At 31.0% G+C, this 27,168-nt stretch overlaps 3 protein-coding genes across 4 annotated transcripts; 1 reads left to right on the forward strand and 2 right to left on the reverse strand.

The window, feature by feature from the left end:
* Positions 1 to 5,574: 5,574 nt before the first annotated feature.
* On the reverse strand, positions 5,575 to 8,291 carry LOC114187302 (trafficking protein particle complex subunit 4-like). The gene is made up of 4 exons (XM_028075519.1): positions 7,988 to 8,291; positions 7,447 to 7,526; positions 6,730 to 6,898; positions 5,575 to 5,937 (listed from the first exon to the last, which is right to left on the reverse strand). Exons 2-4 carry the CDS (start codon positions 7,504 to 7,506, stop codon positions 5,741 to 5,743), a joined length of 426 nt encoding a protein of 141 aa, XP_027931320.1. The 5' UTR covers positions 7,507 to 7,526; positions 7,988 to 8,291; the 3' UTR covers positions 5,575 to 5,740.
* Positions 8,292 to 11,036: 2,745 nt separating this feature from the next.
* LOC114188524 (agamous-like MADS-box protein AGL80) lies at positions 11,037 to 12,341 on the forward strand. Its single transcript, XM_028077097.1, has 2 exons — positions 11,037 to 11,115; positions 11,848 to 12,341. Exons 1-2 carry the CDS (start codon positions 11,037 to 11,039, stop codon positions 12,339 to 12,341), a joined length of 573 nt encoding a protein of 190 aa, XP_027932898.1.
* Positions 12,342 to 13,225: 884 nt separating this feature from the next.
* LOC114188153 (nardilysin-like) lies at positions 13,226 to 25,989 on the reverse strand. 2 transcript variants are annotated; one of them, XM_028076701.1, is made up of 19 exons: positions 25,413 to 25,989; positions 25,076 to 25,151; positions 24,679 to 24,725; positions 23,843 to 23,955; positions 23,191 to 23,264; positions 22,970 to 23,065; positions 22,766 to 22,885; positions 22,016 to 22,246; positions 21,337 to 21,485; positions 21,064 to 21,220; positions 17,957 to 18,109; positions 17,259 to 17,641; positions 16,206 to 16,355; positions 15,907 to 16,089; positions 15,253 to 15,456; positions 15,036 to 15,142; positions 14,535 to 14,688; positions 14,028 to 14,149; positions 13,226 to 13,719 (listed from the first exon to the last, which is right to left on the reverse strand). In XM_028076701.1, exons 1-19 carry the CDS (start codon positions 25,968 to 25,970, stop codon positions 13,476 to 13,478), a joined length of 3,321 nt encoding a protein of 1,106 aa, XP_027932502.1. In that variant the 5' UTR covers positions 25,971 to 25,989; the 3' UTR covers positions 13,226 to 13,475. The 2 variants fall into 2 exon arrangements, with proteins under 2 accessions (XP_027932502.1, XP_027932503.1); XM_028076702.1 differs by lacking the exon at positions 25,413 to 25,989 and having other exon boundaries at positions 25,053 to 25,122.
* Between the last annotated feature and the right edge of the window lie 1,179 nt (positions 25,990 to 27,168).

A 27,168-nucleotide genomic window follows, 5' to 3' on the forward strand; every position in this document is an offset into this window, starting at 1 on the left:
AGAGAAAGTTCAAAAAAATGAATGTAAAAGATAACCAACATGGGGAAAAAGTAGGCTAATTCAGGAACCAAACAAGTGATGAAACAGGAAAGTTTTTCTCATTTATTTTGAAAAAGAAAGTGATGAGTATAAGATATACCAGATTTGTTTGGTTTCTGCTGTTGGTTTAGGGACCAATGAAAGTTCCCTTCACAAGGGATTGTCCAATTGATTTGGTCCCAATTTTATGGCAAAGGAACTTGTGGATGACCTTGGTGGTAGTGTTTTTGTGAAGGACAGTTGAATTATGAGCACACATATGGAACAAAATGGCCACTTGTGAAGGGTAGGGGTCTCAGGAAACTCAAAATGTGTATACATTTTAACCTTGGTAAACCTTACGAAAATTGTAGCAATAATATATGGGTCATAGTCAAGCCATAGAGTCATCGATGAAATTTAACAAAAAAAAAATTAAAAGTATATATAATTTTGTCTAGGTTGAGGAAAATGAAATCCAAAAGTTTACACAGTTTATGTCCACAAATTAATAACATATATGTTTGCAATAAAAAAAAAAGACATTTTCCTGTTTGGGAGGGAAAATGGGTATTAATTGAATTTTAATTATTTGTTTTAGGTTTTTTTTTTCTCTTTCATTAACCGTCTTCAAAATATACTGATCGTAATATTCTAATATATATTAAAAAGTTTTTAAAGTATCAATGTATTGTTTATGTTTTGCAGACGATGATTAAAAAATTTCAATAAAAAATCTGGATTTGTATTAATTCTTGTCAAACTTTAAGGAAATGTTTATTAATTTTTTTTTTCTATCATTGGTTCATATTTAGCAAATAAAGATAACAAATCAAAGAATTATTTTCTTTTACTGACCAAAATATATATCAATTCTAAGATATAGCAATGTAGTGTGTTTAATTTGAGAGAATAATATCTTAATATTGTTATCCTTTTGAATCAATCAATACAAATAAAAATAAATAAATTAACATTAAGGTAATGCAATCTTGTAATTATTATTAAAAAAATATACAAATATCTTCAATTTAATATATTGACATTCGAAATTTATTCATTTGAAATGGTCATTTTCAAAATAGTACACCAACATTTTTATCAAGTCATTAATGAATTATACCATGTGAAAAATGTGACCTATAAATTGGTTATAAATTACATAGAAATGTAAAAAACAAAACCACTATGCATCCAACCCTATAAAAGACTATTTCAAAGTACAAGTAAGCATTCCAAATAAGAGCTTTCTTAGAAGTTCCATATCAATTCGAGATAACATCAATTCACAATATATAAGTGAGTATAATTTTTACTTTATAAGCCGATTTGGTATGGTTGAATTAAACTTAAAGTTCACTTCTACCATAGTATCAAAATCATGTTAGAGTCTATCTTAATGAGATTTCTTGAACATTTTGTTTCTACCCGCAGTTAAACTGCTAACGGACCACCCACTAATTTTTAGTCTCGTGTACGAAATGAATATACCTAGAGCCAAGTGAGAACAAGTCAATCTTGTGGGATTGAGTTAGACTTAAACTCCACTTCTAACATACTCTAAGATATTATTACCATAATATAAGATTTTATTTAAAAAAGTAAAAAGAAAATAAAAAACCAACATAAAAACATATGAAACCATACCAAACATGATAAAAATACGTCACACATGAACAAAATTACCTATCATACAAAAAATTAAGTAACTACGCAGATAAAAAAAGTAAATCATTTCAAATTAAACATACATAATGCTCTAAGAAGAAAAAAATAAACACGTATAATAACTTCACGTACAATCTTCTTAAAAATATCAAACATCAGTTTTAGTCATTTAGTATTTATTGTAGACTTAATTAACTTTCAAATTATTCATATTTGTGTATTTTTAATTAAGTTTTATTACATTTTTTTATTAGTATTTTATTTTAAACATGAAATTCTGTGATTAATATAAAATAATAAAAACTATTTTTCTTATTTTATATTAATCACAATATTATTTTAAATTAATCATAAAAATTTCATATTTCTCGACATGTAAAGATAAATAAACAAAATAATAAAGTAAGACATCAATCACTTTACCTAATTAAAAAAATATATAAAAATTTTAAGTACCAAATAAACAAAACAAATTTAATTTATTAGAGACTGTATACAAATTTATGAAAGGCTTAAATAAACCCATGATTAAATTTAACTTCTTGTAAGATATATTTATGGAGATTACAATTGGCGAATCTTGGCCAAAATTTTTTGAGGAGCCAAAATAATATATTTAACATTTTTGTCACTAATTTAGTGAAAATTAATACATAATTTAATATAACTATAACTATAAAAGAAATTACACATATCTAAATGATTGTCACTTGTTTTTTCATATTCTTGAACTTATTAAATAATTGAATCACAATTCAATTTTTTAGACATTTTTTTTCCAATGTAAATAACCAAAATATTCATTCTCTATTTTACTAATGTACACATATCGATTCAAAAGTCATCACAAACTTTCATTTCATCATCGTTATGCTTATATGATGAGCAATCTTATCAATTTCAAAAAATGAATTTATTCTTTTGTTTTTTTATCAATATACCTATCTACCAAACAAGTTTAAGACTAAAAAAATAATTTATCATAATCTAATAAGAAATTGAGATACACAATTACTAAAAAATATTATGATAATCAAGTCACAATTAAAAACCCCTATAAAAAATCACATAATACATTACTTGCTCTTCTATATTCATAAAAAATGAATATACAAAAAGATAATGAGATAAAAAAAAACATAGCTAAATATTAAACAAGTATTTCATTACCAAATGAGACAAGAGAACATTACTTTTTTTTTTCCTTTAAGAGTATAAGAGAACATTACTTTTTTTTTTCCTTTAATAATAGGTTTCTATTTAATTTTATTTTTTCAATAACAAAAGAGATAAGGTAAAGATGAGAGATGAGTACAATATTTAAAAAACTCAAAAAACAATGAGAAAAAAATTATTTTAACAATTTTTTATCTTTATAAAATTTAATTTTATATTGTACTATTTATTAACATTAAATATTATACTTTATAAAAAATAAAAAAAATACTTAATTTAAATTTTATTAATTTTCGGTATACTACTATCTAATTTAAAACGATACAAATAATTTAAAAAATTTAAAACTAAACATAATTTAAATTTTTTTAAATACATATAATTTTGAAAAAGTTGAAAATGTTGGGGTGCCGTGGCCCCTGTCCGCTGCTGCATAGCTTCGCCACTGTAAACAAGAGAAAATATGTATTGAATAACTTAATCAAGATTAAAATATTATTAACCAAATTATATATTATTTTTCCTGAAGGAAACTTAACTAGTGTCGAAAATCTTATATTATTTCATATAAGTCGATTTTAATATTTATCTTAAAATAATATCAGAATCTCTTATAATAAAATTTAATTGGAAACAAAACTCACCAAGTTTAAATAAATTATATTGTGAATTATTTAAATAACATGCTCTAAAACAAAATACTATTTTTCTCAAATTATAATGACCTTATCTATAGAATAGAGCTTTCATATATGACTTAATTTCAGCTTATAAAATTTATTTTGTCTTTTAAAACAACATAAAATCAATCTCATATATATCTCCCAATATCTTTTAATCATAAAAATTGATTTTTATAGTTGGATGTCACGTTAGCATCTTCTAACAAAGAAGCATATTAATTTTTTAGCACTAATATATCTAATTGTTTATAAAAGTATCAACAAAAGATGTAGAATATACAAAGCAACAAAATATACACATAAATATGGACAAAAGTTATACAATAAATCCTTAAAGTTAATATTTAAATCTAATTTTGGATTTCAGTAATTATGGTGAGGTCTTTAGACCCCATACAAAGTTTCTACCTTTAACGAACTGCCTTTGTTAAGGAGAAGTGATCCTAGAGGCAATCAAAAATGTCTATTAATTATAACTTTGGTAATGATTTTAAAGCTAACACAACACTAGTCCTAAACAATGTTCAAATTTATGTCTAGAAGGATCTAACCCTAATGGAAGAATTGAGATACAAAGCAAAAGACATTTGAGCCAATAATATTTCAGAAAATTGTTGAGAATAGTCTAAGTATGAATAAAAATCCTACATTGGATAGAATAAACAACGTTAAACACTATATAAGAGTAAATACTCATATCACTATTATCTTAAGATTTTAGATTAGAAGTGTGTCAAATGTCTTATATATGTAAGACCAATGTCTTATATAATCTTTCAATATATATAAGTCGAACAAAAACTTGGTAGAAGTAGCCACCACAATCATCAAGGTTAGGGACACTATGCCCATATAGGGAGAACACGACCTGTTGGACCACTTCGAAGGAGGGAGGCTCGGGGAATTCGACATTATCTTCATGGAGCATGGAGTGAGGAATAACATTTTGGACCAGGTCATTGTCCTGAGAAGTCATTCCCTAATCATAGAGAGAATAAAAGTAGCCTAAGATATGAGCACCTAAGTCTGATTGGGAAGTTAGAAACTTATCCCTATCCCTAAGCATAAAATTGGATGGAAAAGAATTTTCGAATTTCACCACACTGCAAAAAAAAAAAAAAAAAAAACCTTGGATTTTTTACCTCAGTTAGAAAACCATTGAATCCTGGATTTCTTTTTCCGAAAAGCTTTCTCAAACCAAAAGGGCCTTCTCAACCCAGAAGGCATGACCAAGCATAAAACTAACTTCAAGCTCTTGATTTTCCAAGGAGATAGGATCATTTAAAGTGGCAACACCAATTTGATCCTATAGGATCTGAAGTTTGACCTCAACCTTTCTGACATTGTTATGGACACTACCAGTGATGTCTCTATTCCAGGATAATTTTGGTTTTTCTTGGGCTTGTGTTGTAAAATGTACATGAGATAAGTTATCAACATCTTCCTTAGAGACATCTTGGTTGATTCTACTTGAGTCCTTGTGCTCTTTCCATATGTAAAGGAACTCAAAAGTGTGAACCTGCTAAGAAAAACTGCAAAAGGAGACAAGCAGGGCAGAGCGGGATTATAACTGTAATTGCGTTGCCCTTCACACAGGAAACGACAGAAGGAGGAGCTCACTCACCAGAACCAAACACTTAATAATCTCACTTAATTACACATTAAAATGAGGCAACAAAATCAAAATACTAGTGTTCCCACGAAGTGGAACCGTTTATGATCAGATAACAACGAATAATGCTCCGCTATTATGTGATCTTTATGTGTGTCTGTTTAGTATTATGCATGATTTGGATCATTGAGAACAGTAAACTGATTGGAATCTTGTTATCAGTTGAGGAATGTGCAACATTGCAACTGACTATTGACCCATTACAGCAATAACCAACGACGTAAGAACCCAACGCCAAGGGAAAATAAATTCCACACACATTACGAACATGAAACCACAGCCAAAGTAATAACGTGTAGGCAGAGGCAATTTCTAACTACTACCCATACGTAAAGCAATGCTCGAAAAAGATGAATCTCGGATGTCAGAAAACTTATCTTACCTCAGACATTATATTCTTGCTTTGTGCCTGAAAAGCAACAAAGGCTAGCAGTAATACGATACGTTACAAGCAATTGAATGACAATATTTAGATTATGTACTCATCCAAAATATAAAAATGTGAAAACGGTAAGATATAAATTTATTGGCCCAAAAATGCAACACGATCCTTTTGAACTGCTTGTGTTAGGTTGATATCAAAGAGTTCACAACGTATAGGCATCTCCATCTCATAGAATGGATTCTTCAAAACGTAGTCCGTGTACAATTCATAGACAAATTTCAGTAAATTTTCCATGTGTTGAGCTCCAGGCTCACACACCACAAAAAACTTTGTTCCTGCAAGAGAGAAGGAACATTTTTGTTAATACCAATATGGTGAAGAAATAAAAGTGAGAATCTTGCACGCTTATTTTTTTCCAGTGACATTTAACCGAATATAGAACTGCTAAGCAATAAAAACATAGTTCAATTAAAAAAACAAGTGCGAAACATAAATGCCAAAGTAGGGCAAGGAAGCAGCTAAACAACAGACAAAAAACAGCCAAACATCTAGAACAATGTCAACTCTCAAGAATTCAAGTTCATTGATCCAAATCCGAAGATGCAGGTGTGACCCAGAGGAATCGGAAAATGGAGTAATGGGTGTTTATTATCACAAAAATGACAGTGCTGAGAAAAAACAAATACAGTCAATATACTGGGTCGTGTCACCACCAAAAAGTTATATTTATTGCTACAATAACCCAACCTGCCTTCCAACTTAACGATTATGTTTTTTTACTCTAAAATCAGGTGCTCGAGAAAATAATTCATTTCTGTTTGCAACATAAATAGCATTGCCAAAGTATTAAGTGGACTTTGCCTTATAAGGGGGTTTATCTGTTAGTCTATCGAGACCTTTTAGACAGAATCAAGATTAAAATCCCAAAGCAATCAAGTACACCTTATTTATAATGGGGTTTACCAATAAGTATCTAGAGCTTCATATATACACAAACCACAACTACCTGAAAGGCCTTAAAGGCGTGCATGAACAAGAAAAGGTGCTAGGTACCAGACAAACTAATAATTTTATTCACTGAGTAAATTGCAAAGCTAATGCAATAACAACGGTTAAAGACTAATTACCTGTCAGTGACTGAAAGCAATGAAGATCAAACGTATCTGCTTGGAGAAGTTCAATTCCTAAACAGCCTAATACAGGTGATAACTGCTGAGAGATAGCATGCATTGAGTGCCATAAACTTGCCACCCGCAAGCTGTCATTGGTATCCATTCTTCCGGCAGACCCATAATCCTAAATGCAAAAGAATTAACGTGTAATTCTAATAGATTCCGTTGTAAAAAGAAAAACTCAACTAAAACTAACTAAAATGTTGAAATTGATTTTTTAAAACAAAGGGTCGGAAAGAAAACTAAGCTATCATCGCTAACCATCTCCCCAGCAATTCCATATCCAAATTAGTAAGATTCAGCATACTTCTTAAACATACTGACAATTCTAGATTCTAAGAAAGAACCAAAACTCCAAATATCAGACATATGTACTGAGGAACCAATGGGATGAGATGTAAAAGGTATCTTGATCACTTCTTAAACAAAATTTAGAACTGAAGCTCAATATACAAGCTGATCAGACATATGAGACTTAATTAACAATGCAAAAAGAAACTATGACAAGGTCAAAATTTTAGCTTTCGGTCACATTTAAAAATAAAAAATGTAACAACAATAAATATGCTTTCTGCCATCAATATCAAGGGAATATAAAATAAATCTTAGAAACCCAACATAAAGAATTTGATGTTGGAATCAGTGAGCAACAGAAAGTAAAGAGAACCATACCTTATAATAGATCAATCCACCAGACTTATTGATGATGTAAAGACTGTAAATTGCTGCCATTTCGAAAACTTTTCCAGAATCTGAAACGAAGATGATGACAGAATTTAACAGCGAACTTCTCAAAATTAAACTCTTGTACTTACCACAATAACATAGTCTGCGATTTACAGCACCAGTAACAAACGAACATTATCGTGAACACTGAATGAAAATAATTGATAATAAATAATTGAAACACGTATCAACATCCAAATGCTATAAAACAAACAACACCATTAGATTTACAAGTACCACGACCAAAATTCAAAACCCCAACTTTTTACTTCTTTCGAAAGAAAAACATTTCATTAGACAAACGAAGAATGAATGCGATGAGGACGGGACGTGGCGACCAGAACAAAATCTAGTACTATACCTAAATTCATATATCGACATTTACATTGCAGTCAAATCCAGAACATAATTTCAGCACAACACAGAACCAGATCCAGAAACATCTCATCATCTGAAATCCTTGAGGAGAGAAGAAAAAAAATCATACCTAAAGGAAGAAAAACTGAAAACGTAACAAAGGGTAGGACAGAAGTTCCAACGTCGTCTGCATGAGGCGCCTTGCCCTTGCCTCGCCGTCGCCGTCGTGAACTCGAGGGAGGAGATCAGATGAGCTTGCGGCGGCGGGAAGAGAGACTGGATATGAGATTCGTTTCTCGTGGGTGCGAAGGTTGCCGGTCGCCGGTCGCTGCCGCGCCGTGAGCTTAAGGGAAGAGGCGATTCGTTGCGGTGGTTGAGTTGTGTTTGCTGCTCTGCCTTCTTGTTTTCAGTTTCAGAGAGAGTGAGGTGTCACGGGTTACGAGTTATTCGAAAAGCCTAGTCGGGCTGCAATGCCCGACCCGCGTAACATCGTTATTTTTAATTTTAAGTATTTAATGATTTTTTTTAAAATTAAATATTTAATACATTAAAAGTTTTGGTTTAAATAGTTCTTATTATTTATCGGTTTAAATATATATTTGTTCGTATTTTTGTTATTTTTATTAAATTTTGTTTTATTTTTTCGTTTCGTATTCAATTAAGTTTTTATTTTCGTCAATTTTTGTTTAATTTAATCTTTTTTACTAACGGTGTTTAAATAGTTAACATACGTGTTAGCTCCTGACTTTTTTATTTTTAAATTTTATTAAACTTTTTTAATTTCAAAAAAATTATCCAGATGTCAATACTAGTGTCACGTATCAGTTTGTGGTTGTGTTTTTTTTGTTCAATTTAGTTCCTATATTGGTTATTTTTGTTCAATTTAGTCCAATTTTTTGTTAAAATAAATCAATTTTGTCCCTTTCAAATTTATACCAAATTTAATATCTTTTATATAAATTATATTAATATTTTTTCTAACATTGAAGTTTTCATTAATTATTTTTTAAATTTAATTATAAATTATTAAATTTAATTATAATTTAAATAAAATTCTTATATTTAATTGCTAAATAGAATATAATTATTTAAAATATTATAAGAATATAATTATTAAATGTTTTTTTAATATTTATATTTTAAAATACTTTTAAAATTGATATTTAAAAATATTTTAAATATTCAAAATATTTTAGAAAAGTAAACTAATATTTGTAAAATTAACATTTAAATATAAAATATTTTAGATTTTAATATCTAAAATGCAATAAAAATATTAAATATTTTATATTTAAATGTCTATTTTTCAAATGTTAATATATATTTTTAAAATTTTAATAATCATATTTCAATAATATTTAAATAATTATATTCTATTTAACAAATGAATCTAAAAATTATATTCAATTTATAATTGAATTTCAAAAATAATTAATAATAATGTCAATTTTAAAAGTTAAATTGTTCCATTTTAACAAAAAATGAGATTAAATTAAATAAAAATAACGAATACAGGGACTGAATTGAACAAAAATAACGAATATAAGGACTAAATTGAACAAAAATAAATAATACAACACAAACTGACATGTGACACTAGCATTGACATGTGGCACAATTGTGACTTAACACGTGGCACAATTGTGACTTGGCACGTGGATAATTAAAAAATTAAAAAACAAAATTAATTTTAAAAAAATAAAAAAAATCAGGTGCATGACATTTAAAAACGTTAACAACTTAAACACGATTAGTCAAAAGGATCAAATTGACCAAAAATTGACGAAAATGAAGATTTAATTGAATAAAAAATGAAAATAAAAGTCAAATTAAATAAATATAACAAAAATAGGGACCAAATGTATATTTTTTTTATTGTATTTTACTTATCTCCTGAACTCCATATCAAATTTTTTTCGTATAGGTTGTTAAGTATTTCAAAAACTTAAACCAAAATAAATACAAATAAACATCATCATATCAAGTATGTTTTATTAATTAGTTTAGTTTTTCTTAAATTAAAATATTTCTTACCATTTAAAAATATAACGATAATTAATTTAGTAATTAATAAAAAGCACAATTAATTATAATAATTAAAGAACTACATGGTTTAACTAAAAACCAGTTTTGTGTGCTTAATACTGTGGATGATCTACCCAACAATAGTATGAAAAATTCCCATATAGATGTAATTAAAAGTGGATAACACATATTCAGTGTATTGGATTAATAGATAATTGATACATTTTCATTTTGTATTAAATAATTAATGATGATTTAAGATTTATAGTATTGCTACTTCATATTTAAATAATAATTTATACAATTTTGTATATATAAATATGAATGGATTTTTTTAGAATATTTTAATACACACCTAAAAAGTAAATGATTTATTGAAGTATCTTTCAACTATAGAAAGTTTTTGTAATAATAAGATGAAAATAGTATAACATCTTATTTTAATATACACGTTTTAATCAGTTTTACTTGGTTCATCATTTCTTTCTTTTCATAATGGGTTTACGTTTTAGTTATATAATGAAAATGTAATCACATTAAAAGATTTTTATCCTTTAAATAAGGCTACTTCAATTAATCATTATTAAATATAATTTCTAAAATATCAAGAATTTCACTCCACAAGTATAACATACCACCACTCTTTTCACTTATCCTCAATATATAAACATGAAAATCCCAATTTTTATTTATCATCCAAAAATGGTAGCTCTTTTAGGTCCATTTAGAAGTTTTTTTATACAAAAAAAAAATAGAAAATTACTTTTTTATTATTATTATGTTTCAGCTTTAAAAAAAATCTGATTAAAAAAAACTTTTAATAACTCATCATAAAAAAATAGTTGTTTTAAGAAGTATATTTTTATAAAAATAAATATAAGTTAGTTTATACCTTTTCAAAAATAATCATTACTTGTAGTCACTTTTTTAATTTGTAAAATTTCTCTAATTGTTCATCGTACATGAATTTAATTATGATTTTTTTACATAAATGTATTTGGAAATTGAGATTTTTTATTGATGCACCTAGTAAGCTTTTCCTAATTTGAATATACTTGCATCTTAAATATACTTATATAAACAGCAAAAGAGTGAAACTGAGGAAAAACACTTCACATTAACAATATTTTTAGAACTCTTGTCTGATCATTGTTATGGCCAGAAAGAAGTTGGATCTGACATACATCACCAATGACTCAAAGAGGAAGACAACGTTAAAGAAAAGAAAACATGGTTAGTGGTTGGTTTCTCTTTCTCTTCAAACATAAACTATTATTATTAACTTTATATAATCTATGTGAGAAATATTCTATAAATTAGTTTATAAAGAGTTTTATTTTATTTTATTGTTTCATATATTGTTTTTGTGCAAATGTATATTATTTAGAGGCACATGAAGCTCAGACAAGCCTCACAAATATTGTGTCTCTTATTTGACATGTATCGGACATCGAGTAAAATATTTGTATCACACACTTATTGATAAAGTGTCCATTTTAAAAGATTTTTTTTTTGTCTTTTACCTGATTTTGACATGGCTCCAACATAATGTTAATAATCACAAATCCAATGGTTTTTTTTAAAAAACTCAAACTTGTTACATAAGTTTCTATTATGATTATAAAAATAAGGAGCAAACCATATGATCACAATTTTTCACTTTTTGGGTATTAGATAGATAGATCATATTCATTTTTGTGTTAGTTTACAATGTGTTTGTTGACAGTTTGGAATTAATATGTATATACACGTTCTGTCCTGTGTCCTATATTTTTTCAATTTAGTTAAATTGTGTGTGTTTGTGGACCTATCATATTCGTGTCCGTATCTGAGCTTCATACACACATACACAGAGACATGTAGACACAAATACATTTAAACAATCATGCACATAGACATCTACACTTTTAGTAAAATTTCAAACTTCACATCACTTTTCATTTCTTCATTATGTTTTATTAACAGGTTTGATCAAGAAAATGAATGAAATTAGCACCCTCTGTGGGATTGAAGCATGTGCCATAATCTATTCTCCAAATGATCCTCAGCCAGAGGTTTGGCCATCTGAGCCAAAAGTTCAAAGGGTACTTTCCAAGTTCATGGAAATGTCTGAGCAGAAACAATGCAGAAAGATGTTGAATCAGGAGAGCTTGTTGAAACAAATAATCATCAAAGGCCAACAACAGTTAATAAGACAAAGGAATGAGAACAGAAAGAAAGAAATCACTCATCTTATGTTTCAGTACTTGAGTGTCGGGAAGGTTTTTGACAATCCTAGTTTGATAAATTTAAATGATCTCTCATGGTTGATTGATCAGAACCTGAATGAAATAAAAAAGAATATGACTATGATCCAAATCCAAGAACGGGCACCAGTGACTAAAAATGGAGAACATGGATACATGCATCATGTTCACGGGCTAGAGAACACCATAGACACCATTCAGAACCAACATTGATTCATGGAATCCTTTACAGATGTTAATGTCCAAAAAGTCTTTGGCTAAAATCATGTCTCCTTTAAAGAGAGTTTGTAGGGTTTTTCTCATTTGAACTAGCAATTCTTAGTTTAATGTCTCTCTTCAAACTATATTTTTATTTTGGTTTCTTTAATGTGTTATTTTTCAATTGAGTAATACATGCATATTATCTTTGACGGTTGATTTTATTATTTCCGAAAACAAAATCACTTTAACACATGTTTGAATTACATTTGTAAACCAAAACTATTTTCGATTTGTCTATTGTAAAACAAGAAATTTTGCATGGTTATAAGTAAGTTTTGACTATTCATTTTGCAAACTGAGGTATGGATAGTTTCAAAGAAAGACAGTAAGATTTTCAAACCATGACTCATATTGTGTTTATAGTTTCACAATAAGTAAAATTTTTGAAGAAGACATACACATTATGGTTAAAATGTAGGAACGAACATAAAATCATGGAACTTCTACTCAACATCGTGTCCCATCCAGAGTAAGATTTTCTATGATTACTTTTTGTCATTATACCATTGATCCATCCCTTTTGTTGAATGGATATATAACTTTTATTATTTAAAAAAAAATGAAAACAACATCTTATTAAAATGAAAAACGTTGAGAAAAAAACAAAATCATTTTCTGTCTCTCCATTCTCTCTTTTCCTGTTCTCTGTTCTCTCCCACCCTTTCCACTCCCCTTGGTCTCTCAAGGTAAAAGAAATAAAAGTGACCAAATAATTGCTACTTCTAAAGCTTTTGGTTTAAACCTTAAAATGACTTTTAAGAGAAAACACACCGATATAGCCTAAAAGAGAAACTCATTTATAGAGTAGAAGTAAACAAATATACAAAGGACAAATGTATAGTCAATGGACTATAATATCTTGTTGATAAAATTAATATTTTCTCAAATAAATGTAATTTACATAAACAAATCTAATTCCAGTAACACATTTTGTATTCCCCTCCTCCTTAAACTTCTGCATAAACTTAGTCTCATTTTAAGTATATCAATGGCACCCCTCGAGCCACAACCACTAAATGAGAAACGAAGACTCTATTGTTCTAGTAAAGCTTTAACTACCAACAGTTGAACACTATATCTCTAAAGTTAACAAAAACTTGGATAAAACTTGGATTGCTTCTTAAAAGCTGCTGCATCTGTAATGACCTGCACAGATTCAGGTGGTGCTTCAGCTACTTTCAAGTCTGTGTTGCAACCCCATACCCGAATGAGTAGACGCCGACACTTCGGAGATGACGGTTTAAAGTAAGTCTTGTACCATTCAACAACATCATGTTTGGTTATGTTCTTCAATTCCTCTGCTTCCTTCATTGAGAAATCGAAGATATACCTGAAAACCATAATGTTTAGTCACATAAGCCATCATTGTAGCAACAAAATGCAGCTAATAATGACATTTCCTATAAGCCCTTTTAGTCCTCCTTAAACTTCTATAATGACATTGCAGAAATTACTCCATGCTTTACCAAAATGGATTCAGTAGTAAAAAAATAGCATAAATATGCATATAAAAGATACCAAACAGCTGAACCATATGGAATAATAAGAGGGTGCTGGTTGTACAACTTCAACAATAATTGACAACTTTAATAACTAAAGCCTAACACTATCATCTATACCACAAAAATATGTAAGTACCTTTTATCAACAATCTGGTTCCATAATCTATTGCTTTCACATGAGAGTGAAGGATCTTTCTCTAGCAGCTTTGCCATTAACCCGCTCTTGTAATTCTCAAAGGAATCACCCTCAAGTCCATCCTGCAATCCCAATACATTTCTCCAAACATGAGTCTTCATTCAGAAAATAAACACTTCGATAAATCTTTTAGACAAGACTCCTCCACAAAATCAAGTCAGAAACATTTTTGTCATATGACAACGTTATTGTCTTATGACAGTGGTATAATGCTTATTTATCAACATTAATAATGCCATCATCTGAGAGGGAGAAAAAAATTTCAGACTCTGCAGATGACAAATTCAAAGCATTTTACTATTTGCATCCATTTTCCATCTTTCTCAATAATAGTAGGGTGGGCCTATTATAACTTCTTAAGAACCCAAGTCATGTTAGCCTTGTTGCAGCTCACAAGGAAGCAGATAACCTAAGAAAATGTAGGTTGAAGGAATGAGGAACTCTTACCAACAATTCTTCCAGGCCATTTAAGAAGTTGTCAATTCTACCTTGCAAGTAAACTGGGTTGTACTCAGATGACTGAATGCAGAAACAAAACCCAAAGACGCGGTATGTTACTCGAGGGCTGCACTCAACAACATAACCAAGCTGCTCTTTTGTCCTGTAGCCAGATACATGAATTTTAGTCCTCAAAGAGACAAACAACGCAGGATGGACAAAAGAAAGATAAAGAAACAGCAATCTCAACACAAGCATAATAAGTAACCTATGCTCTGAGCTAGTTTACAACAATTTGAATTTAAGAGATATCAACAATTAGAATAGCTTGCTCACGTAAATGCAAGTACAAGTTCATTTTGCACTGAAAAGATGGGTAACAGATTATCATTCTGAGGTATTATTTGGCATGGAATGTCAATCACGAGAGAATAGAGAGAAGAGAGGACCTATGGTCATTAACAAATACCAGAAGTCAAATTCACGAAACTAAGAAAAACAGATTGTCACCTCAGCTGATTAAAAAATGGCTCCTCCACGATTTCCTCAAAAAGATCAATCAAAGCTTTCAATTTGATTGACCCCAAACCAAAATCTTGATCAAATTGAAAATAAAGCTGCATAAAAACCAAAACCGAAGTAAGAATAACAACAAATTGTCAGGGACAGAAAATAAATATCTATGAAACACATTGGTGAAAAAACCAACCAATCTTACTAAAATTACCTCAGCCACAGAGTTCTTTTCTGACTTATTCTTCACACTGATATCCCTAACTAAATTGGCACCAGATGGCAGGCAAATAACCCGCTCGGCATGCCTCAACTCAGTGGGGAGTGGATTTACGGGAAAATTCATCTTAAATATATTTGATATGCCAATTGCTTCTTCTTTCGAAAGATTTCCATGACATAGGCCCTCCACATATAACTGTACAAGATTAAGATATAAAAGAATAAACCTCCAACAATGTCACAACTACAAAAGACAAAACTCAAACCATAAAATCCAACAATTAACCTATGTTGACTTATCATATTCAGAATATAACTCATTTAAAAATCAACTAAAAACCAACAATATATGACAGATCATAAAGGAGTAGTAGTTGCTTTCTTGCAGTTGTTAGTGTTACAACCTAGGGCATGGGACTTCTACATGCACATTAAGGTCAAAATAGGGAGCAATTTTGGTAGCACAAACAATAAAGTTACAAGCACAATAACAAAAACTCATTCATGTACCCCTCAGTAGTTGGCACGACACAATGGTGCATGTTGCTCACTCGTCACCCATCACAATTGGAATTTGAAAGACAACAAAATCTGAAAAAAGTATAATAGAAAATACTAATACTAATACTAAATATTTTATATCAACCTGGGAGAGAAGTCCAGGGACAAATGCCTTCAGATCATCAAGACACAAATCATTTAGATAATGCAGCTTCTCGTCGACATCATAGAAGCTCTCACACAAAACTTGCAATCTCACATATGTTGAATGGCTTAGTGGCTTCATGTTGGAGTTCTTTAAAGTTCTCTTCATATCTTCTTTTATGACCTGTCCAGATAATCATTGGTTCATGACAGCAATGACAGAATGTAGTAAAATTGAAGATAGAAAAAATAAAATATGGTTAACACTGAAAAAAAAATAGAAAGAAACATATCACATACCTTAAACCGATCATCAGTTGGCACGAAAGATTTAGCTACTGAAAAGAATTTAGATAACAGAACAGGAAGCTTCTCGTTGAAACCATAGACCTTCAGCTCAAGCATGTCACCAACATAATTGACATAAGTTTCTAACTTGGCAACACTAGCCTGCATACACAGACAAAGATTGGATTACAAAAAATATCTAAAAATAGGATGGGACAATTGGCACAACCTGCACCACTTATAAGTGCAATTTCTTAAATTGCAACCAAATATTCAATTGAGGAAACTAAAATTTGAAGAAGGTTGTTGGGGCGTGAATAGACATTAATGAGTGGCAATAGCCCCAACCCTAAAGTACTGTTCTCTATTGAATGACTTGTGGTATATGCATACTTTATTTAAGGAATACTAAAGAAGGGTTCAATACTAAAGCTTTATACTCTGTACTTTATTTATTAACATTATTACAATGAAAGAGAAACACAACGTTGGTGATACTACACACGGTTTTAAGCACCTTCCAATGTCATGTATTCACATTCAAGATATTTAGCAAGGTCACTTTGTCATATATTTCCTATACCTAATATCAGAGGCCAGTTTCTCGGGAGGTGGGGGCAATATACTTTAATAAAATGAAAACTAAAAATCAAATTTCAATCAATAGGAAAAGAATAAAAAGTGAGCTCTAGAATGTTATATATAGGTACTCTTGAATAGTCATTTGTTTTCACAAATATATTAATGGGAGCATTTTATGATTGATAATAGGTAACTAATGATTATCTGGTTTGATGATTAGTTTTAGACCTCTAGAAACATTTGAAATGGATAATTTATTTATGGTGAAGAATCTAGTGAAAAATGAGAGCATTTTTTAAGATGTACTTAATTTTCTGTAATATTTATGTATATATATATATATATATATATATATATATATATATATATATATATGAGTGTATGTGTATATGTATATACTTGATAGAAAAAAAACAGTATCTAAGCCCAAGTTGTCTTTTGTTTCTAAGTTTTGTACTTCTATCATGTTGTAGGTGAATTAACCTGGTATGTGATTTCATTCAACTCGTCTTTCAGAAGGTGAATGAACAATTCAGATAATACACAACTCTTCACGTCAGCATATCCACCCTTCATGCTAATTCGAAAATACGTATTGGCGCGAGGAACTTTGAAAGTGCTATCAGGCTTGTACCAGAATTTTATCAATGCTTCATCAACTATACATCTAGGAGAAGTTGAATTTGCAAAATCGTCAGCACATGTGTCACTAGCACGAATAGAAAAGTCACTTGGAATAAACTCATTTTTGGAAGGAAGATGCAGTGAGGCATCAATTTCTGGAGGATTTCTCCACAACTCCATCATCTTTTGAGAAATATCTTCTTCCACGTAACGTGAACCAAACCAAGGTTCATTTTGGAAATCTGGAAAAAAAATTCAAAACTTTCAATTGTCATGGTGAAGATATAACTTCCAGAACTAATCTTTGAGCAGTGAGATAATGGTCATTATTTTCTAATATTTCAAAGCAACAGGCACATATAGTAGAAACAAAATAATCATCATGGAAGAGAACCCCACCCTCAATCACCATTATTGAATAAGGATTATTTAAAAGCATAATGATAGGCAACAGTCAATGGCCTAGACCTATGCCAGTCAATGTTATCAAGGATACAGACAAAGGGAAAAGGACAACAAGCAATTGCCAATTAGATACGGGAGAAAAAAGAACTCACCTTCTGACTTAAGGAATGACTTTGAAACCACATCCACCCTCATGTTTTCAGGAATGAAGAAACCAAGAACTTTTTTTAACAATTGTTCATCCCAAGTCTTGTACACATAGTCACCATAAATGACATGCTCAGGTGGATAAAAGTGCATATTTTCTGCAGAATTAAAATGAATAAATCAATAAGGGCAATAAATTTGTAAAAGCACTATATCATATTGCTAAATAGCAATAATACCTACATAAGGGAAACAGCCAAAAAATGAAAGGATCAGCCGACTCTTTCATATAATTGGGTTGAGAGCATAACAAATAGATCTTCAGCTTTTGCTACATATTCTAAATGACTAGTCATAATGGGCTAAAACCCGTGAGCCAACTCGGCCCACCACAGGTTCGAGCTGGGTTGAGTTAAGAAATAATTATAAATTTCAATACAGGCCAAAAATGGACCTGGCTCACCTAGGTTGAACCCTTAGTAAGCTGGGTTGGCTCACCAACCTGGACATAAAAAAGAAAATTAACCCACCTCCAGCCCAAAACACAAGCAAACATTTGTATTCGGATTGTTAAGATGAATATGTTGGATTGACTTTTGAAATTATGTAGAATTATGATTTGGTTTTTGGGATGAATGATTTATTTATTGTCTAAAATGAGAAAAAACAAAATTTTAAAATAGGTTGGACTTTTTGATTTTGGTTACAAATTAAAAAAATATTGTTAGATTGAAGAAAACAAAAAATGTAATTTTTTTTAATTAAGTGAGTCAACTCGTTTAACTCATCAACCCGTGGTGGGTCGGACCAGGCTCAAATTTCTTAAGCTCACTAATAAGTGAGTTGGGTTGGGTTGGCTCACTAAGTGGCCAACTAAGTGTCCAACCCGTGGTGGGCCAGGCCAGATGACCTATTTTAACAGCTCTTCTATTCCTTTCATTTTTATGTATCTTGGCCCTTTTTTCATGTACTTGATTATCAAATACTACAGACCAGTTGAGTTCTTCAATTAACTCCTATGCAATATAAAAACATTGTTTCTATCCTTTCACAACAATCATCATACATAAATTAACATCATATTCCACTCAAATAAAAAATGATTTGGATATGTTTGTCATAATATTTTATATTATCTTTTGAGAAAAAGTTGTTTTGTGTTGTATCTATCTATAACTTAGAATCATAGGGAAAATTTATTTATCGTTCATTAAGCTACAGTTGTATGTCGCTCATCCTTGTGTGTATACAGAGACACATATACACACATATACATATATACCCTTGAATCCATAGATCTAAGTTAAGATCTCTCAAGCTCTTTTACAAATTTATACTCTTTCAAGTTGGTATTAGAGAGGGTTGATCCCACCCTACCTGTATTGTTTGACAAGAAAACATCTTCTGCCAAAATGGGTTAGAACTCGTGAGCCAACTTGGCCCACCACGTGTTCAGGTCAGGCTAGGTTCAAAGTATTTTACAAATTTTAGTACGGGTTAATTTTTTACCCAATCCACCAAGAACTTGGCTCACCTGAGTTGAACCTGTGGTGAGACGGGTTGGTGAGCCAACCCACAAATAAAGGGTCACACAAGTGTTTTTTATTATGTTGGGCTTTGCATTTGAGTCACATTGGGTTGTTCATAACTTGTTGTTAGATAGTAATTTGTATTTTTGTGATTTTAGTTTGTATTTGGAGTTTAACATCATTTTGGATTGTATTGAAGTTTATTTAAATTTTAACCACAATTATAATTTAGTATTTTTGTGACCTGAAGAAAAAATTTGTATTTCTTTTAATTAAGTGAGTCAGTGAGCTAACCCTTTTAACCTACCAACCCGCAGTGGGTCAGGTTGGGTTCAAATTTTTTTGGTTCGCTAATAAGTGAGTTAGATTAGGTTGGGTCACTCAAAAGTCAACCCCTGGTGGGCCAGACCGGGTGACCCGTTTTGATAGCTCTAACAGGACTTCACCTTTTTCTCTGACAACTACTGAATTTGAAGCATCTCTCTACGGGACCCAACCTGTTTCGTTACAAAGGCTAGTTCTCTCATGCTCTATCACACATTGCTTCTCTGAGTTGCTCGGTTCGGCACACTTAGCCCACTTGCTGCCTTCCTGTCACCAGAACACCATCATGCCATCTCTAGCACTTTCGTCGAATTCTTCTATTCCTATTCCAACCCTCACTTTACATTTTCGTCACTATTCACAACCTAAACCCTAGAGGGCTTTTCTTCTCTTGTGGGTTTTTGGTTTATGTTGGCACTAAGGAAAAACTTAATGGTAAAAATTATTTATCTTGGTCTGCTTCTGTTGAACTTTGGTTTCTTGGCCAAGGTTTTCATAATCCCTTGGAAAAAGATAGTAGTGAAATATCATCAAGTGTTGAACAAGGGAATAAGTTGGACATCCAACTTTGTGCTTTGCTATGGCAATCCATGGTCCCTAATATATTAGGGACCCTCAAAACATTCAAAACATGTAAATCTTTTTGAAAGAAGGCTTAGACCACATGAGGTCATGTGAAATTCAACAAATATGGATATATTTGTGATAATCAAGCAACTCTTCACATTGCTTCCAACCATGTGTTTCATGTGTGGACAAAATATATAGAAATTGAATGCATTTTACAAGAGAAAAGTTGTTGTCCAAGGAAATTGACCAAGTTTGTTGGCTCCAATGATCAACTTGTAGACATTTTGACGAAATCTCTAAGAGGAGCTCGGATTCAATTTATGTGTTACATATAAATGTATGTTCCAGCTTGAGAGAAAAACTTAGAATAGTTGATATTATCTTCTGGAAAAAAACTGTTTGTTTTGTATCTATTTGTAACCTAGAATCCTGGGGCAAATTTCTTTCTCTTTCCTTAAGCTTATGTTGTAAGACATTGATCCTTATGTGTGTGTTTGAATCTGAATCAATAGGGATATCTAAGTTATTATCTCTCAATCTCTTTTCCTCGCATATACTCTTTCAAGTATGTTCTTGTACCAAAACTGCATAATTTCAAGCACCAAGATTTTCAAAAGGCACGAACATTAAGAAAAATTCATACTAGAAAAAAAAGTTTGACTATACTACCAAGAAAATAATTTAGAAACCTGCAAGCTCAGCAGCATAATCATCCTGAGGCTGCTCTTCCACAAATCTGAAATCCATGTTGCCAATACTTTGAAGTTCCTTAAATATCCATTCTTGGGGTGAATCTTGACGCAATAACTTAAGGTATTGATAGACAAAGCCAATGATGTCAAAGATCTGGGGAAGTGGAATAAAAGTTAACTTTACAACTTGACAAGTGATGGCTCACTACAAACACAAAGTTACACACTTTCCATCTGATGTGCCTCTAGAAGTTAACAAAATGAGATTACCTTTTCTATACCAGAGTCAGTGAGGTGTATGGACATGACAAAGACATAAGCTATAGATGAACGATAAATTCCATCATCCCCAACACCTGCAGATAGAGAAGTAGCCCATCCTCTGGTCTTGAGGAAGGAGAGCAAACTTCCTTTGCCTTCTGAAAGGTTAATTAAGCTATTGTTAATGAAAATCCCACATAAAACTTTCAATCTTGCAATTTTAGATTTAAATGAGATATAGTTAGTGCATACGAATCTACAATGTATATTATTGTTAACCATGAAAGAGAGTATTCAACTATACAAAATGATGTTTCAGAAGTTTATCAAGCATTTTAAGCTGGGACAAAAGTATTTAAAACAAAAAATAAAATAAAAAATCAGCAGGCAGGTAGGGAAGAAACATGTGCCTGTTTCAGAAATAAAATCTATCTTGCTATTTTTATCAACAAAAACATGATAACAGGCAGTTACTGTGCAGGAACCTATAGACAAATTTTGAAATACCACAAGAAAACAATGGAGAGCAATGCTAGAGAAGATAAACTCTCCAATGTCAATTGACATGAAAGTGTATCGCTTTAATATGCAAAAGATAATACAATAAGATGCATAAAAATGCATGATAATAGATACATGAAAATTATCACTCAACTCTTTAGGATTTATCCGTAATGAGAAATCTTACCATGCCCAAGGAGATGAGCTAAATAATCCTCTGGCTTCTTTAAGTACTCTTGATGTAGACAGGGCAGCGTCCATGATAAGTCAAGGATATGGACATCTTTGACAGCTTCTAGGCGATAAACTTTACCAGATTTCCAGATAGGACCTTCCACTGAGAACATGGGATTTGCTTGACCTTTTTTGACAGCACCAAACAGTTCCACAACCCAACTTTCAAGCACATCAAGAGACTCTGTGTTATTTATAAAATATTAGTCAAATCATACAGCCTTATATTAATTTTGGACCTACTCTTGAGCCTTGACTAGAGTCATTATAATCAATAATCTGTTACAAATAGTGCATAAAAAAAATTATTTACATTCTAAATACTAATTTGACAATGGTTACAGGTGGAACTATTCAATATCAAAAAGCAGAAAATAAAAGAAAATATTATCAACATTAACAGTATGCAACTTGACTAGCTATTCTCCGAATGTTTTTCCCACATATTAGTATTTGCAACACTAGAACAAGTCCTGGGTGCCTTTTTCTCCCTGCCCTAAATACAACCTTTGGTTAATTTGCTCAATTTTCCAATTAGCCACATGTGTGACAAAAGATAGAGATCGATATCCCATGTTAAGCTACCTTAGGAAACAGTAGACACACTATTGCTTGGACCTAAATATTACTATCATAAACTTTGTAAAATTTCTTGGTTCTAAATAGAATAATAATACACAAAAATAGTGAAATAGAACCTCACCTCCACCAATAACTACAAGCTTCATCAATCCACCGTGGTAATAATCCCCATATAATTTCAATATTTGCTCCCTCAAATTAATACCCTTCTCCATTGCATCAACCAAGCTCTTTTTATTCCCTTCATGCATGTGAAAAGGAAATAAATATTGTTTATTATTGTCAAATAGCTAACCAACAAATGGATTGACATAATCCAACTTACCCCAAAAGAATCTATTTAAAGGATGGTTATGAGCAGAAGTATGGCACTGAAGTTGTTGAAGACGACATGCATCACTTTGTAAAACCTGGTTGAATTCTATGAACACACCATTATGGTATATGATTGTAAGCCAAAAGCACATTTCATCAGCAAACTAGAAGATAAGAAAGTTGGAGCACTTTCTAAAGTTGTTTTTTTAAATAAAAAAAAAAAAAATCTACCTGAATCTACTGCAAGTACTTCTCGCTCCATTGCCTCCATCTTTACAAGAGGTGAAATAAAGAACTGAGAAAATCTGATGATGAAAGAAACCAATAAAAAGGCTCAAATATAGCACAATAATGAAATATAGCCAACAACAAACTCTGATAATTAAAATATTACCAACAGATAATTTATGATACGTGATTCCCCAACGGATACTGAGATTATTAAATAATTAATACTTACATCAAATACACTGAATTAATGATCTATTGGTCTTGTATTTCAACAAACACTAAGATAACTAAAATAACAAAGACATAGGATGGAACTAATTTTGCTGGATTAACGATCTAGAACTCCTGATTTTAAGTGTTGTATGCTGTACAACATATACTAATTATGTTTTACGTTTTACAATACAACACATGGCTACTGACCAGTAATCTAATGAACAGCCAAATATTTAAAAGGAAAAAATTACTTCTACTCAACTGCAGAAGCTAAAATGCTCCAACATATGCATGATCATCACACACTATACAGATTGATATTGGTAACCAGTGAAAAAAGACAAGTCTGAAGTTAAATGCAATGTAGATGCAAAAGTAGAAAGCAGAACCTATCTGTAATAAGTAATGTGTAAAACCACCTAACAGAAGAGTTTACCTTTTCAAGGCACCCTTCAGAAACTCTCGCTTCACTTCAAAATGGTAGCAGGTGTATTCCGTTTCTGTGTATGCATTTGATGAGCCACCATGCTTGGACAAATAGCTATCATACTAACAATAAAAAGAGTGTCAAACCCTATGCCAATTAATTTATGTTACGCTTCTAGTAGGAGTACAATCAACCTCAGAAAAGTGAGAATTCATACCATGGATACAAAGAAATTAATCTAATCCATCTTAATTAATTTGAAGTTTCATCAGAGAATAGGATGGGGAATCAGTTGGGATTACGACTTAGCTAAACTGCGAATAAAGCCACAATGTGGAATCCGACAGAAGAAATGAAGAGCCACTTAGATTACAACTATGATAGTTAATAATAGTAAAAGGATACAGAAATTTATCATTTAACCTATCAGTGGCTATACCAAAAGTTGAAAATTTAAGAAAGACATTCCGGTGGCAATGTGGCATTCAATGAAAGAATGCAAGAATGCTTACATAACTACAAAATCCAAGATAACATGAAGTTGGGAAACATGTAATACATTTCCATCAAAGGCTTCACATAGCGAAAATTTTCTTTACTGAAGACAGGTAATATTCCTGAAGTTGAATTCAGGCACACATATGACAGGAAAAAGCAATAAGAGGCATGCTAACTACTATCATGTCATAACAGCACATCTTCAGGTTCAGGTTTTCACTTGTTTACACCATGCTTCTAAACCAAAACAAACATGTTATAGATAAATTGTTTTCTCAATAATACATAAGAATTCAATCATTTTCAAACAGACATGAATAATATGGACATCACATAGCCAAACAGACCTCATTTTCATCTGGAAATTCTTCACTCCCCATGAAGAGCATGTGTTCTGCAAATCAAATACATCAAATTCTCAATTTTAATCCAGGATATCTAAAAAGGGCCACACAAGTATAAATCAAGATAGGAAAACAAATTAAGGTCCTATTGAATAAACTTCCCAATAAACACTTACAAAAGAAGACAAGTAAAATGAATTAAACTTAAGTAAAAGCCAACTTATACACTTTAGCTTGCATAGCTGATGGATGAGAGAGTTTTTATAAAAAGCCTCGATACATTAGTTGTTTCTAACTTATGAGAACATTTTAATTCATTGTACCTTCCCAGTTCCTTCTCATATAAGCACTTAGGAACAAGTTTATCCAAACAGTACCTAAATGAGGAAAATATCCAAACCTAAAAAGTGTGCCAGTCCCTGAGCTTCATTCGGGTCGGAGAAGCTCCCCATTCCTACACACATAGCTGCTGCAGCCTGCAAAAACCAAAAATACATCAATTCATTCATTCATTCACATTCAAAAACACCAAAGCAGCAAACCAAATCACATACAGCACAACCGTTCCCCAATCCCCGCTCACATCCTCACATTTCCACAGAGAACCCAGATCCCATCTACACCAGAACAACCAACCCACAAAGCCACAATAGCAGCACACTGTAAACCGAAGCTAAAATCGAAATGGGCATTCCCAAAATAAGCAGAACACAAAAGAAAACAAATAAAAAACCAACCTTTTTGCTCTGGGCAGCAGCCCCACCACCACCCTTGACCCCATCCGTTTCCCCATCACCCTCATCATCATCATCATCATCATCATCTTCCTCCTCCTCTTCATCATCATCATATTCTTCTTCTTCATCATCCTCATCTTCCTCTTCTTCCTCAACCTCATCCTCCTCTGGAGCATGCTTGGGAGGCCCCTCTGGGTAAATCTCGGGATCATGAACGAGCAGAGCGCGGAGGCCATTGGGGAGATGGAGGAGGCGGTACAAACGACGGTCATTTGGGGACTTGAGAACGACGTTGTCGTCGTGGTCTGAAGCACCCTTCATTCCCATTATCAAAGGTTGCTTCTTCCTCTTCTGATTGTAGAGAAAGTGGGAATGAAGTGTGAGTGAGCGTGGTGTAGCAGCAAAGAATGTAGTGTGAGCGTGATTTGTAAGTGTGAGATGCGAGAGGGAAAGCGTAGTCTTGATTGGAGGTGGAAGGAAGAAGGGGTGTGGAGGTAGTAAGCCCAGTGTTGTTGTAGGTTGGTGAAGATAAAGGAGCAACCTTGAGTCTTTGCTCATCTCATCTTCACACCCCCATTCACACAAACTGCTTCTAAATCAATTGGGCCACCTCTTCACGGAAAACAAAAATATCCACTTGATTTCATGAACATTTGTTTGAACATACAAAAATCTCCTTAGACTATGTTTGGATTTTCATTTACGAACCTTGAAAAAACCTATTTTGTGTTATTGTGTAAAAACCAACACATACAAGAATAAATGGAAATTTTAGTCTCTAAAATTGTGTGTCAAGTCTCATGTTATCAATCTTCGAAACTGAAAAAGAAAAAAAATTCAATGGAAATTTTTAATATTTCATTTAAGTATCTTAAAATCAACTATTTTTTTTAAAATATGTTATTATTTATATGTATACAAAGGATTCCTCTATATCCACATTTATTTTTTATTTTATCTTTAAAATATTTTTTTAAAATAAAATAATTATTTTATTAATTTTATTTTTTAAAAAGTTATTATTTTTTTAATTTAACAAAGTTTTTTATTTAGCTATTTTTTTAAAATTTTATACAAAATAAATAAAAATTATTTGTAATAAAATTATAAAAAATATTTGTATTTACAATAAAATTATAAAAATCATTTTTCATTATTATAATTTATACTTGTGTATTAATACTTATATATAGTTCCTCTTTTTTCATCTTTCCAAATTTATTATTTAAACAAAAAAAATTAAACTAAAATAATTATTTTATTAATTTTATTTTTTAAGTAACTGTTTCATTTTTAAGTTTAATATTTTTTTATTTGACTTTTTCTTAACTTAATAATTTTTAATTATAAAATTACCTAAAAAATAAATAAAAAATATTTACAGTAAAACTATAAAATTATTTGTTATTATATAAAAAAAAATTAACACACATACATACATGTATTTTTGTTAGTTATTTAGTGGATGGTGTTAAAAAAGGTTGACTATATTTTTTATAATTTTTTAATGTAAATCATTTATAAACATGTAAGTTATAAGACAACAAACCAACAATCATTGAGTTTACTAACTGAATTCTCCATACTAAATAACTTTCCTTTGTAAAAAACAAAATTATTAAGAAACTTATCATCCAAAGACTAAAAAATTTGTACCTTAGGAATCTCCATAAAAATTGACACACAAATAAGTAGAAGTAAGAGATCTTGATTACATGAGAGAAAAATCTTGAAACGTCTATCAAAAGACATCTAC

Source organism: Vigna unguiculata, chromosome 6 (genome assembly GCF_004118075.2).
Source record: "Vigna unguiculata cultivar IT97K-499-35 chromosome 6, ASM411807v1, whole genome shotgun sequence".
Lineage (NCBI taxonomy): Eukaryota > Viridiplantae > Streptophyta > Magnoliopsida > Fabales > Fabaceae > Vigna > Vigna unguiculata.